General features: G+C 24.7%; 2 protein-coding genes across 5 annotated transcripts; both read right to left on the bottom strand.

The window, feature by feature from the left end:
- Positions 1–262: 262 nt before the first annotated feature.
- On the bottom strand, positions 263–5,071 carry LOC411706 (phospholipase B1, membrane-associated). Of its 3 annotated transcripts, none has more exons than XM_026441933.1 (7): positions 4,821–5,071; positions 4,302–4,376; positions 3,844–4,055; positions 3,522–3,698; positions 2,288–2,586; positions 1,080–1,258; positions 263–708 (listed from the first exon to the last, which is right to left on the bottom strand). In XM_026441933.1, the coding sequence occupies exons 1-7, from the start codon at positions 4,966–4,968 to the stop codon at positions 638–640; spliced, it is 1,161 nt and encodes a 386-aa protein (XP_026297718.1). In that variant the 5' UTR covers positions 4,969–5,071; the 3' UTR covers positions 263–637. The 3 variants fall into 3 exon arrangements, with proteins under 3 accessions (XP_026297718.1, XP_026297717.1, XP_026297720.1); XM_026441932.1 differs by having other exon boundaries at positions 341–667; XM_026441935.1 differs by lacking the exon at positions 263–708 and adding an exon at positions 931–973.
- A 3,521-nt stretch (positions 5,072–8,592) lies between these two features.
- On the bottom strand, positions 8,593–14,247 carry LOC551879 (phospholipase B1, membrane-associated-like). Of its 2 annotated transcripts, XM_026441930.1 has the most exons (8): positions 14,088–14,247; positions 13,788–13,982; positions 11,120–11,206; positions 10,497–10,708; positions 10,129–10,305; positions 9,633–9,928; positions 9,025–9,203; positions 8,593–8,930 (listed from the first exon to the last, which is right to left on the bottom strand). In XM_026441930.1, exons 2-8 carry the CDS (start codon positions 13,918–13,920, stop codon positions 8,785–8,787), a joined length of 1,230 nt encoding a protein of 409 aa, XP_026297715.1. In that variant the 5' UTR covers positions 13,921–13,982; positions 14,088–14,247; the 3' UTR covers positions 8,593–8,784. The 2 variants fall into 2 exon arrangements, with proteins under 2 accessions (XP_026297715.1, XP_026297716.1); XM_026441931.1 differs by having other exon boundaries at positions 8,830–8,968; positions 13,788–14,247.
- Positions 14,248–15,186: the final 939 nt, after the last annotated feature.

Raw genomic sequence — 15,186 nt, 5'->3', positions numbered from 1 at the left:
TTCTATCCATATCTTTTATATATCACCTTTTTGATAATTAACTAACTGGTTTAAGAAATTGTTATGAAGAAATCTATCTATCTATCTATCTATCTATCTATCTATTTACAGTTGCATAATCAAAAAAAAAATCCATACTAAATAAAGAAAAGTAGATTTAAAATTAGATTTCTATTTTTATCGAATGTTTAACACAAAATGAATTAAAATATGTGGTAAACTAGATTAGGATAAGGATTGTAGCTGTAGAAAAAAATAAAGATAGAAAAAAAAAGTTTAATTTTATTGTATAAATTAGAATAAATATTTGATATTGCAACAAAAATGTGAGATCAACAAATGGAATAGAATTTAATTTTATTTACAATCGAATAAATTTCAATAATAATAATAATCAATAAAAATAAATATTACATTTGATTGTTAACTAGAATGGCACTTCGATTTCATTACACTAGATTTCATTTTAACATTTTATAATTAAACGACAAGTTGATGGATATCCATCAAAAGAAAGAAAAATTTCTTTATTTTTATTTCGAATTTTCACGCGTCATCAGGAATGGTCTTTCAGGAGTAGGACACAAAAATCTTTTAAATATCGGTGTCCAAGAGGTAGATTTGTTACCAATGGGTTCTAACAAACTGTTCCATAAATTATTCGCAACTTGAAACACAACAACAATTTCTTTTTTTTTTGTTGGAATGCTAACGGAAAAGTAATTGAATTATACATATATGGTGTCAAATTTTTTAATCTGTAAATCAGAATTTCTCATGAACTGTACAAATATAAATAATTTATGTAATTTTATATTAATTTGTATAAATTAATTTTTTTATAGAATAAATAAATAAATAAATAAAGCTTATACGAAGATCATATACGTACATACGTTTTCTTTTATTATTAGATAATATTCTTTTTTTTCTTCTTTCTTTAAAAAATACATATATTATCTTTATATCATTCCTATCAAATTACATTAAATTGCTGAACATTTTTCTTATTCACGAGCAATTCTCACTTATATAAATAAAAATTAGACACGTTATACGATTAAATCTGGGATACTCACTTTGTGCATTGCTTTTCTGGTTTAAGTGAAAGCAATCAGTGGATAAGTATGATAAATCAGAACGTCCATTGTCATTCAATGGAAGCGTTGAATTTTTGAGAAATGGTAAAGCGACTACAGTGAAATCATTTCTATGAAATTCTGGATAATCGGCAATTTCTTGCTCTAATTCTTGCCATCTGAAACATATGATACAATGAATATTTATATATCTTCGTTTTAAAAATGATATTCAAAAGTTATTCAAAAAAAAAAGAAAAGTGAATGTACAAAATAATAGAAGAGAAGATGCAAATTAATTAAATTCTCATTAAAATTGTCAAAGATATCTCTATGGGATATATCATATGTTCCTGAAGCCATTGCAAGCATTGGCATATCTCTGATTCAATAGTTTAATTTCTAAATTGAAAAATAAATTATACATTCTGCTATTCTATTTTTTGCTATTCTCAAATTTCACTTTATTTATTACATCAAGAAATTAATGAAAATAATTAGTCTAAATGTTGAGAGAGATTGCATGTCGTCGATGCATTTTCAATGATTTCAATTAAATTCGATTCAAAGACTCGTTGAAATAATTTTAATTTATGACATGATTGCACAGCCCGATAATTGTCGCTGATAAATAACTGCTTAAGATTGATGATATTTCGTTGCTTTTATTTTATTTCATATGGAATTTTATCCATTGATTTCTTATTAAAATTAATCAACACCTCGTTATTAAAATTAATTAATCACTTTCACTCTCTTCGAAAGTTAATTCAAGAATATAATTTCGGTCATATTCACTCCCTTTCGAGTTTATTAAACATTATTTATGAAGTCGAGAAGAATTTCAAGGTTTTCCTTCCAGTAAAAGAGAACGAATTGTCCCCCAGTTATCCTTCGAACAGCCTGATTTAAAAAAGACAAAAAATTACTGGATCTTATCTTCAAGGCTCTCGAATAATTTTTTGGAATTTTTTTGTCGACCCATTATTGTGATACTTTTTTCTTTGCAATTGTTTTTTTTACGTTTATTTGAGAAAGAGAGAGAGAGAGAGAGAGAATATTGGTTCTTGAAAATATTTCTAACATTTAGAATAAACAGATATTTAAGCGTACGAATAGAATTGAGTTAGTAGTGCAATTTTATTCCATTCGTTCGTATATTAAGATCTTTCGAATAATTTCGAAAATTCATTTAATTTAAATCATACCTTGTTATTACTTTATAATATTCCTGCCTCCGATTTTGAAATTGCAAAGCAAACAGGCACGAGCATTCAACCATTGTCGTTACGTAGCATTTAAACGAGTTTCCTCCTTTTTGTGAAGCGACGAGTTCTTTTAAATGAGGCGGCAATTGAATGGCAATAAATGTCCTTGGCAAATTGTCTCTTAATATCCGAAGAGTTTCGATTAATTGGATTTTATGATTTTCCACAATGGACCACGGAGAGGGAACTTCACACATTTCGGAACAAAAATCATTGTGCCCGATAAATATCGAAATCAACTGCAAAACAGAATGAAACGAAAATTGCTTAAATAATTACGAGAATTAATTTATATTATTCAGTAATATTTCATATTTGAAGAATAGTTCTGTTTTCATTCGTGCTTATGATTCGATTAATATTTTCAGATGAATAAAATATTAGTTCGAATAAACTTTAATTATTATGCATTTTAATTAACAAGTGGGAAACGTACTAAAAATGAATCGAAAATGTAAAATAAAATTTTTTGTATGGGATTTTACTTTTGGAAAAAATAAAATTTTAAAATTTTATATCGATATACTTGAACACAATTTCCTTTGTTCATACTTACTTATAGCCATCACTAGTTCTTGCATTTGTAATCTTAAGATCGTTAATTTATCTATAATACATTATAGTTTGTTTATAATATATTTTTAAATAATATATGTGGAAATTTTATTCTATATTGATTTTTAAACAAAAAATTATCCTCTCTTGGGTTTTATCATAAATTTAGAGACACCATGTGTGCATATATGCGAGTAACAAATAAGAAATATTTTGGGAACTGATTCAGCTGATCCAAAAGCAATTAGAAAATATATTAATATACGTGTTTCATTTGAATTTGTAATCGAAAAATGTAATTAATTTCATGTTTTAACGTTCATATTTAACTTATAAAAAGTATATATATATCATATTATCTTATAAAAATAATCGTTGTTATTGTGCGATTATTCTTGAGAAAATTCTCATTCAATTTTATAATCTTGTTTAATTGGTTAATTAAATATTTTAACATTTTCAATATTTTAACATATTTCCCACTTATTATATTGAAATTTATTTAATTAGAATTTAATTCAAATAAATTTTTACTATTCCAACAACATATTTTTTTAAATTACTCATATCGTTCAATTATCCTGTTATTGATGTTATAGTGATAATTATTATTACGAACCTTCCAGTGTTTTTTTATATCTATTCTAGCATCCTTCCTTATTTTATCGACTAAATATTTCGCCATAAAAGGCAAATCTTTAGACATGGCGCCGATCTCAGCAATGCTCAACTGCGAACCTTGTTGAGAAGTTAAAGAATCCTCAAACGCGTAACCTATTAAGTTGGGGTTGTATTCCTACATAATACGTCACATAACATAATAAAATATTTCTATCAAAAAAAGAAAAAAAGAAAGAGAACGTAATCCGCGCTGCTGTTCAACAGTTATATTAATTTTCGATCAATTCGTCAATTTCAATGTAATCATTACTAATCATTACTTTGAGGATATTGGGAAGGGTAAGATACGTCCGCCAAGTCCCTTTACCACCGATGTTCGCCTGCACCCCTCTGTTCTCCACGAACAATTCCAGTAGATTTTCCGCAAAAATTCCGGAACCGGCTGTCAATGAATCCCCTATCGCCGCGATCACATCTATGTCACCTGGCCTCAAACGATGGACCGAATTCGGAATTTTAGAAGATCTACCGCCTGAAGAAAATCAAGTCAAAATTTTAGACTGTATGACTTGAATGTCGTCGTACGTATCCTAAAACAGGATTGCTCGTATGTAATACAGTTTTATACATTTATTATACGCATGTGAAAACACAGTTTTGAAATTTATACTTTAGAAGAAGTTTACAATACCAAATTTTGAAGCAAAGAATTTAATTGAAATTGGGCAAAGACTAATTTTTTCGAGAATTTCGATGATAATTGAATTTGCTTAAGTACCTGTTACGTTGCAAGGGAATGGAACGTCCAACTGAATTTTTTTTTGCAAATTCGGTAAAATTCGTTCCTCATTTTCTGTAAGACAAGTATTAATTAATATTTGTAATATTTTTCGACCACTGTTTCCGAAGAGAATATTAAACTCGACCAATTCAAAATTTAAAATATTATTTCGGATTGATAATTCAAATTATTATATTTTTGATACGAAATCAATTGATATATTCAAACAAATATATTTCACACTTATTAATTTTTTAATTTATTGTACATTCAGCATTGTTTAAAATCCATCAACGTCTCGACAAAATTTTTTTCTTTAACGAAAATATCTCGTAAGAGATTCTTCGTGCTCCTCGTACATTCTCACATAAATTCCATATATCCACTAACTTCTTAAAAAACAGAAAAAAAAAAAAAAAAAAAAGAAGAATAATCGTCTCAGAATCAAAATTTATCCTTTCTATATATCAGAAATACAGAAAACACTGGGAACGAAGTAATAAACCGAGCACGTACCGAAAATTTGAAATAGGTAATTACGAATTGCACGCCATATAAGGAGATTGAACGGTGAGTCTAGGAAGGTCCTCTGAGACGCCGCCAGCACGCATAATTGCGAAAAAATACACAAACCAACTTGGAAATTGACCATCACTCGTGTCATCACTTGGTTGATTAAATTTTCACATTGATGCTCTAACCGAATAAGTAAGTAAGTTTAGTTATTTGCTCTGCAGCGATATCGAGTATGCCTGAAATTGCAACACTCGCCTCCCTTTTAAGCTTTTCCACCATCCCGGACAATGATAATGTATGAGTGCAAATACAAATGCGAATGAGTATCTTTTTCAAGGACCTTGATCGTGAACGTAGACTGTTTTTTCAATGAGATTGAACGGCCTCCACGAGAAGAAGATTTTGATATTGATCCCTCGACGTAGGGAAGAACAGGATATATTCGCGTCGCATAAAATATTTTATATTTTTAAATATTTAAATATTATCTAGATGTTATTATTATATTTTTATCGAGATTTTTTTATAGATATTATTATATACTTTTATTTTATTATTAGGATGTGAGATTATATTCATGGATGATAAATTTGATTAAACACGATCCTGATGCGAATTGTAACGTGTAATATCACGTTACGTTGTTTCAATTTTGTCCAAACAAAACATAAACAGTAATTGAACGATGAAATTTGACGAATTTGAAAATGTCATTTGAGATTTATTTGAAAAGCTTATAATTTCATTCATATGGTATGGATAAATGATAGAATTATTGTTGACACATCAGATTTGATATGAATTTTAAAGTTTACATAATTTTAAAATTTGAAGTTGTAATTTTTATTGAAGAATACTCGTTATTAATTAATTAACTAAAGAATTAACACACAGTATCGTTATCTACGTTTTCTTTATTTATTTTGATACAAATATAATAACTTCTATAAAATTACGATTGAAATATTTAAAATAATTAAATTTTTTATTATAAATAATCGAATAATTTTTTCTATAGAGAATAATAATTATTTGGTTTAAAAAAAAAAATAAATAAATATATATATATGATTTTCATCATAAAATTTATTTTTACATCCTCTATCTATTAAAGAAATTACGACAATTATTATATTAAAATACATCTTCTATAATTCTTCTCTGAATTTTTTACTAAAAAAATGAATAAATTGCCAATAATTGTCTTTTATATTCTCTAAATCAATGTTATAACAATCGATTGAAATTTATAAGGAAAAAAAAAAAAAAGAAAAATGTGATTTATTCATCATTGATAAAAAAAATTTATTATTGAGAAAATTTCCGATTGATTTCATTTATCGAAAAATATCTATTATTAATTAAATATCAAATTTTATTTTTATCATTAATTTTCAAAATACTTACACCTATCCAAATATAATGTATAACAAAAATATGATAAAAATAGCCAAATAAGATACAAAACTAATTAAAGCAACCAAAAAAAAAAAAATTAGTTAAAATATTCCCAAATGAATATTTATTTTCTGAATAAAAAACAAAAAATCATAAAATTTACATATAAACTGTATCCTCTTTCATACGAATTATTCTTATTCGTGCCTACCGCTGATTTAATGAATCAAAAATTTGTTTTCAAGTCCAAAATTATATTTTGGAACAGTTGTAATTGCGACGTTCGCAAGTAGTTTTCTGTCTGATCGATCCGATCTTTTTTCATTTTATATGCCGCCGACGAAGAAATCGAGGAACGTGACAAAGAGACGTTCTTAGAACGGTACCACGTATCACCAGGAAGTTCATGGTATGAATAAATAAATAAAAATCGCATCTACCGGTATTCAAATGATTCGATGATCATCACTCGGAAATCTTTCGTACAGATTTTATGATGTACCACATTAAAAAAGAAAAAAAAACAAAAAAATAAAGATATTATAATTGTATATATTTATTTATAATTGCTATTGCATTTATTTTATTCATTTCGTATCATTTTTGATTTGAACATTTTACAGAAGATTATTTATTATATTTATTATATTAGATTATTTATTATATATTTATTTTTATTACATTCATTATATTTGTGATTAAAAATAATAATATTTTTTTTTCTATAAAAGAAAATTTATGATATATTCAAAAATTATTGTTGTTGAATACAGAAGAATTATTAATCACTAATTTTAATTCATTATTATCAATTTTAATTCATTATTAATCAATAATTGAAATAGAAAGTAAATTTATCTAGTTCTTTCTAGTTGAGATTAGATATTAGGAGGAAAAAGATTAGATATTGACGACTAATATGAAACCGGCAAATATCGATTATATTACTTGATTAATATTTGCTCAATCACTTATTAATATGTTTGCTTAAGCAATGCTCAAATATTATTCTAATGATAAACTATGAAAATAAGACAGACTTGTATAACAATATCATATAATTTTTTAATAAATTAGTATGACATATATTTTAATATATTGTACGTTGATATTGTGTTATTTATATTATTATATTGTAGTTTTTATACTCTTTTGTTTCATGGTAAGACTGATAAATTTCTAACGATTTCTCTTAACTGATTTATAAAAATATTCTACATGAATCAAATATATAAGAAATATATTTATATATATAATATATATTAATTCAATTTTTGAACTATGTTTTTATTATTTTCATTAAATATAATTCTCTATGAAGACGATTGAAATGAAAATGATGCAACATTTATGTTATTGATTGAAATTACTCACACACAATTTCCGTGAGTAATTTTTCAAATTATTTTGAATTATGCTCGAAGAATACGAAATATTTGCAAATAATTACGTGCATGGTATATACTTTAATCCAAACATTTGAACAAAAAACTAAGAATAAAATTTTCCGACGATTGATACTCAAAACAAACCATCATAAATATTATGAAGCATGCATACTTATTTGCACACATATATATAAATAATAAATATAAATAAAAAATAAATAATATCAAAATTTTAATTAATGAATTATTTTAAACGATACATCGAATAAAATTAGAAAAATTAATAATTGACGAATGATTTACAAATATGAAAACGAAAAGTTAAAATATTATAAAAAGAGATTAAATAAATGAATTAAATAAATTGAATTTTTTTACAGTGATTCTATAATATCCGATTTCCTTTTTAAAATATAAAGAATAATTATATAATTTATTCTACTTATTAAACATTAAAACACTTACTTAAAATTAAATTAATTTATTTTACGATTAAATGAAAAATAGATTTTAAGATATACAACATTCTTTGGATAGAATACGTGTAATCATCTAAAAAAAAAAGAGAGAGAATAATACAGAAAAATATGATATAAAAAAAGTTTTGATTTTATTGAAATATAAATAAATATTTTGTACTGATACAAAAATGATTGGTTCAATAATCAAAAATAACATTATAAATATTCAAAAAATAAATATTCAATCATTGTACTAAATTTCAATACTTTTAGTATTTTAATTGGATGAAAAAAAAAAAAAAGAGAATAATACAGAAAAACAATATGATATAAAAAAAGTTTTGATTTTATTGAAATATAAATAAATATTTTGTACTGATACAAAAATGATTGGTTCAATAATCAAAAATAACATTATAAATATTCAAAAAATAAATATTCAATCATTGTACTAAATTTCAATACTTTTAGTATTTTAATTGGATGAAAAAAAAAAAAAAGAGAGAATAATACAGAAAAACAATATGATATAAAAAAAGTTTTGATTTTATTGAAATATAAATAAATATTTTGTACTGATACAAAAATGATTGGTTCAATGATCAAAATAACATTGTAAACATTCAAAAAATAAATATTCAATCATTGTACTAAATTTCAATATTTTTAGTATTTTAATTGGATGGATTATAAACGCGATTCAAATTTTAATTAATGTCAAATTATATTCCGTGAGTTTTCACGTGTCATCAGGTATGGCCTCTCCGAGGTAGGACATAAGAATTTTTCAAAAAATTTTGGAAAAATTTGGTCGGTCTTGTTACCAATTGGTTCCAACAGATTATTCCATATATAATTTGCCACTTACATGAAAAATATTAGAACATTATCTTGTAGATTGCTAATGAAAAAAATCATATATTAATTATATTAATCCATCATCATTGTTACACTTACTTATCGCGTGACATTTTTGACTCAAATGGAAACAATCGATGGAAAAGTACGACAAATCGGCGAATCCATCTTCAGCGAGCGGAACTTTTATATTTTTTATACTTGAAAGATTTGTTACGGTAAAGGTATTTGTATGAAATTCTGGATAATTAACGATCTCTTCCTCCAATTCTTGCCATCTAAAAATTGAAATGAAATAAATTACATTTTACAATTAGAATCGATATTAAACAGTCATAAAAAAATTTCTAGGAATCTGAAATAATAAAAAAATAAAAGAAATTTATTCGTTTCATTTGGATTAATTTTGACTCGAGTCATAAAATTGTATAATCGAAATTAAACTAAAAATTTCTATTATATAATCGTTCTTCTCAGTTAAAAACATTTTTTCATGTTGCAAGATATATTGAAATATGTAAAATTTTTTAATTTTTTTTTTTAAATATAATATTTCATATCGTTTATAAGAAATCTAGAAATATATTTTAATTTATTTAATCTATTTACTCCAAGAATAATTGGAACAATAAAATTTCACTTTTCTTTCATATCTTGAATTGAATATTTTTTAATCTTGAATTATTTCGATTAAATATTATACAAACTTGTCTATTATTTCATAATATTCCTGTCTTCGTTCTTTGTATTGTATAGCTAGCAAACATGGACATTCTATAGTACTTATCAAATAGCATCTCCACGAGAATCTTCCTCTACGTGCTTTGACTATTTCTTTTATGTGAGGTGATATTATAACAGCGACGAAACTCCTTGGTAAATTATCTCTTAATATTCGAAGAGTATTAATCAAATCTTTTTTATGATTTTTCAAAATGCTAGACGGAGAAGGATTGTTACACATTGCGCAAAAATCATTAGGCCCGATCAATATTGATATAAACTGCAAAAAAAAATATGAAAAGAGGATATTAGTTAACGATACAATCAGAACAATTTATTAAAATAATTTATTAAAATAACAATTTGATTTTAATTTTAAAAATAGTTTTATTTAACTTCCAAAAAAAAAAACTATTAAAGCTAATAAAAGTTCGTGATCATTATTATTTCCATAGAATATATTTTGTGCTAAATACGAACCTTCCAATGATTATTTATATCTATCCTCGGATCCTTCTTCATTCTATTAATTAGAAATTTAGCCATATAAGGCATGTCCATAGAGAGCGCGCCACCTTCACCCACGTTCAATTGCGAAGCTGGATGAGAAGTCAAAGAATTTCCAAGCGCATACCCTACTAAATTATGATTAAATTCCTGTACATAAAAAAAAAATTTATCAATTTATAAATTTATTTATCGAGAAAAAGTGTGTTTACACTCACTCAGAGATTATTGTGATTCTTTTTTTCAAAATTCTGCATAATATCGATCAAAGTGAAGATTTTTTTTATGAAAGAAAATTTTAGCTCATTTAGAAATTTATGATCGATCATTGAACTACGTACTTTGAAGATATTAGGGAGCGTCAAAACTTTTCGCCATGTTTCTTCGCCACCGATAGTCGCCATCATACCCCTGTTTTCGATAGATAACTGCATCGTATTAGTTGCAAGTAATCCAGCCCCTGTTGTTATAGAATCGCCCATCGCGGCAATAACATCAATATCACCTGGTCTCAATCGATTTACCGAATCAGGCACGGTGGGAGATCTGCCTCCTACAGATATTAAATTATCAAATTACGAAACGATTATTGAATTTTATAATCTTCCAGAGTATAATACCAGAGTATTATAAACTTGTGTATGAATGTAATTTTGATAATAATAAGAGATGGTAATAGTTGTATAACTGCACGAGATATAGTGGTATAATGATAATATTATTCATTTTCGTTATGAATTCACGCAGAGAGATACATGTATGGTTTTCCATAAAAAATTAGAAATGAACGAGAAATGATATATATTTACTTTAAATTTTTCTTTTTTTTTGATTTTTTTTTTTTTTTTTGGTAAAGTAATTCGAAATTTTGATCGAATTATGTTTGAATTTATCATGTATTTCGTAAATTGATTTTCGTGCAATTATTCAACTTTTATTATTGATTGACAATTTGTTTAATTACCTGTCACGTTGCAAGGAAATGGAACATTTGTTGGAAATTCTTTTTGAACTATTCCCGCCTTTTTTGCATCTAGTCTCTGTCCTTTTTCTTTTACGCAAAAAGAACAATTATTGAGTACTTGCAGTACTTTTTTCAATGCATTTATAATCAAATATAATCAAAGTATGAAAATATATTCCATTTCTTTTTTTTAATTTTCTCTTTTCACTTTTTAGACTTTATCGATAATTTGGTAATATTCTGCAAATTCAATTCTTCAAGGAAAAGTTTCATTAATATTATCTCGAAAAAGATTTATTGATATTTTTATTTGTATTATTATACATGTGTATTTATATGTATGATATTTCACAAATATTATTTCTTAAAATATTACTAAATACTCATTATAGATATACGATTTTTAATTGCCAATGTTGCAGCAAAATATATTATGAAAAAATAGTGATTTTAAATCTCAATCTTTTCAAAAAAGAATTTTATTGTAAATATATATATATTTGGTAATCTTCTTTTTTTTTTAATTCTTAGAATTAATAAAAAAATATAAAATAAAACATAACTTCTTTTAACTCATATTAACATGTATAAATCATGTTAATTATTTAAGTAACTTGTACGTTATTTTTATAGGAAATAATGTTTCGAAAGATTATGTATTTATTAATATATTAGTTGATGCGAATATTTGTCGTATTCCCTAAAAAACTATTCAACTATTCAACCTTGATTTATTATTTCTAATGATTTAATAATTTTTTTTATAAAAAATAATAGTTCACATTGTTTTTTTTTAAATATATATATAATTTAATTAATTCTATTTAAAAAAACTAAATTAATTACGAAATTATTAATAATGCTAAAATATTATGGTTAAATTATTATAGCTTCGTAAAACATCATAGTTTTGTGTGAGATATTTCGACTTGTTATATTATTTACATAAAATAGAAAAAATAAAATGAAAAAAAAATTGGCAATGATCCTAATGATCTTGAAAGAGAAGAAAAAGTTATGAGAGTCAATGTGTATTAATATACCTGTTTATCTTACAGTAAGAGAGAATATGTAATTTGACATAAATTCTATTTTGTGTGATTATTCACAGAATCAATAATTTTTTCTTCCAAGTTATTTACATGCACATTTTTAATAATTTTTTTATTTGTATGTAGTAATATTATGTATGTGTGAAAAAAAAGGTGTCATTTTAATAATCTAAAATATTTCAATATTTAATAATGCCATATTTAAATAAAGTTTTAATAAAATCTTTTTATTTTTATCCTCTTCCAATTAAGATCCAATATAATATTGTCTTTTTTTCCTTACGTATAAAATTTTCCCCTCCCCTTTTATTTTATACAAGAGATAATAGTAAAGTTGATAATATTAGTAGAAAATTATTTGAAAACTTATTTCAACAAAATGAAATATAAAATATTATTCATATACAAAATAGGAGAAAGCGGGATCTAACTCGTTTTTTAGATTGACAAAAGATCAGAGAATGAAAAGAATATACCGAACGATACTGGAATCTTTAAACGGATCTTGCACAATTATAAAATGAGAATTTTTGTTTTTATCATTTAAATATTATAAGAATAAGATAAATAATGATTTGAAACTGATGAAATATCAGATTCCATACGTACTAAAAGATTTCACTTTTTAGTACATATTCTATTTATAAGAACATACAATATATGTTTTTATATGTTCACTAAAACAAGATATAGAAAACTCAACTCAGTTTTTGAATTCAATTATAAAAAACTTGATATACATACATATAATTATTTGGATAATATACTTGAAAAATATTATCGATTTTCTAAAATGGTTAAATCTTTTATCTGATGAAACTGATGAAATATCAGATTCCATACGTACTAAAAGATTTCACTTTTTAGTACATATTCCACTATTTATAAGAACATATATTGTATGTTCACTAAAACAAGATATAGAAAACTCAGTTCTTGAATTCAACTATAAAAAAACTTGATATACATACATGTAATTATTTGGATAATATATTTGAAAAATATTATCGATTTTCTGAAATGGTTAAATATCTTTGATCTTTGAAATAATGAAGTATTAATGCTATATGTTTCTCAGAACGAAAATAAAAAGTTACGTACAATTAATATTGGAATATTCGAAAAATATAACAATAATAGTAATATTTGCAATTGAATAGATTGAATAATTTCAGAATAGATTGCAATCCTTGCACGTATTTTTCTTGAGATGAAATTTACAATTTATTAATTTTTATGGTTACATGATATATTCGATTCATATAAATAAGTTTAAAATTTTATCATCATAGAATCCTATAAAATATCACAAGTTGAATTTCAAAAATCAAAAATCTCATTCACTATAGTAACATCGAAATTATTAACACTTGATTTAATATAAAATTTAATATTCATCTATGAATATTTTGTTCTCATCAATTTTAAAAAATATCCCACCCTCTAACTGTTATAAATTCTCAAAATATCTCAAGAATTTCACCATTTCCAATGTAAAACGCACGTACAAAGATAATTTCTCATAATTTCTCACATTCTCACAAAATAAATTCTCTCAAAATGATGAAAAAGCATACGTCATTGCAAGAAACGAATAAAATCAATTGAATACGTACCAAAATTATTCAATATCCAAGTACGTATCAGACGAAATAACGTCAAATTGTCTGATGTGTCTAGGAAAGTCTTATTCATTGCTGCTGTTATCACGCATATTTGCAACAGAAGGCACATGTATAACTTGATCATGTCGATCAACTTGACGAACGAGAGTCTTTAAAATTAGAGTTTCGTGACCAACTTCTTTATACCTTTAAAGTTACTGTTACTGATCACTTTTCAAATGATATGTTTTCCCTTTCGAAGTTTGTCTCGACCTGAAGTGGGAGAATTACAACATAAGGAACAAAAATTACCTACGTTTGCCGCTATTTAAGTGTTACAGAATATCTTGACTGTCAGATGTATACAATGATCTTCGCAAACGGTACAAGCTTTGACGTGTGATTGATGAAGTTGTTACGTTACGCGAGTTTGGTTAAACTGCAAAATAAAGATGTAACGAGCAAGCTTTATGTATATATATATGTTAGTATAAGATTGCATAATGAGATATTTATATTTTAAAGATGAACAGTTGTTTTTTTGTTCCATCGTTACAAAGATTATGAGTTTTTATCACAAGTTTGTCACATGTACCTTACCTTAAGATTATATTATATTATTGGTACGTATAATTTCAACATTATAATCAATATTGAACTATCTTTGATAATTTATAAAATTTAGATAATTTATAAAATATTTCTTAAAGAATATTTCATTGATATATTTATAATATATTTTTAATATATATTTATTTTTATATTGTGATAATCTATTAAATGAATTTATTTATTTGATAATAAAATGCAACATATTTAATGTACAATTTGTTTGTAACAAAATTATGTATATGTGATAGATTTAACACCATAAAGATGATATAACGTAGTTGTTTGTGCATTTAAGAACACATTTGATTATTTTTTAAAAATATTCATAATTATTTATATTTCACCGTAATTATTTAACAATTATTTTTACAACGATTTAATTACAGATATTTATGTAAGTGTGTTACGCCATACATACAACGTAACTAACATATGCGGAAGATATGCAAAATAAATACAATAAATAAGCATGTGAAATAGGTAAGTAAGTAGTTATATATATCATAATTTATTTATAATTTAAGCAATAATAATTAGCGTTTATTAATGCGTTTGAAGTATATAAAGAAGGAAATTATAGTGATTAGAAGTTAAATTGGGATAAAAATAAAAATTTTTTGCATTGGATTACAGATATAAAAGCAAAGAATAAATTAACCGTTTTATGGACGAGACATTTCAGGATACAATATAATTTACACGACTCCACAACTCGGATATAAAATCATTCGTATTGCATTGTGGACGAGATATTACGCGACGCGATATAATTTGTACGATACCGTGAAATGTTCGGCGG

This window comes from Apis mellifera, linkage group LG7, assembly GCF_003254395.2.
Source record: "Apis mellifera strain DH4 linkage group LG7, Amel_HAv3.1, whole genome shotgun sequence".
NCBI lineage: Eukaryota > Metazoa > Arthropoda > Insecta > Hymenoptera > Apidae > Apis > Apis mellifera.
Note: the sequence above shows the minus strand (reverse complement) of the source record. Positions and strands in the feature narration are given on the sequence as shown.

What these genes read in the sequence shown, in the direction of transcription:
- LOC551879 (XM_026441930.1), bottom strand. Translation starts at nt 13,920, where the DNA reads ATGATCAAGTTATACATGTGCCTTCTGTTGCAAATATGCGTGATAACA. An exon ending in ATTTCCTTGCAACGTGACAG is followed by an intron (nt 10,709 to 11,119) that starts GTAATTAAACAA and finishes TAATATCTGTAG; the next exon opens with GAGGCAGATCTCCCACCGTG. An exon ending in TCAAAAATGTCACGCGATAA is followed by an intron (nt 8,931 to 9,024) that starts GTAAGTGTAACA and finishes TTTTCATGTAAG; the next exon opens with TGGCAAATTATATATGGAAT.
- LOC411706 (XM_026441932.1), bottom strand. Translation starts at nt 4,968, where the DNA reads ATGACACGAGTGATGGTCAATTTCCAAGTTGGTTTGTGTATTTTTTCG. An exon ending in TTACCTATTTCAAATTTTCG is followed by an intron (nt 4,377 to 4,820) that starts GTACGTGCTCGG and finishes CTTGTCTTACAG; the next exon opens with AAAATGAGGAACGAATTTTA. An exon ending in TATTATAAAGTAATAACAAG is followed by an intron (nt 1,259 to 2,287) that starts GTATGATTTAAA and finishes CATATGTTTCAG; the next exon opens with ATGGCAAGAATTAGAGCAAG.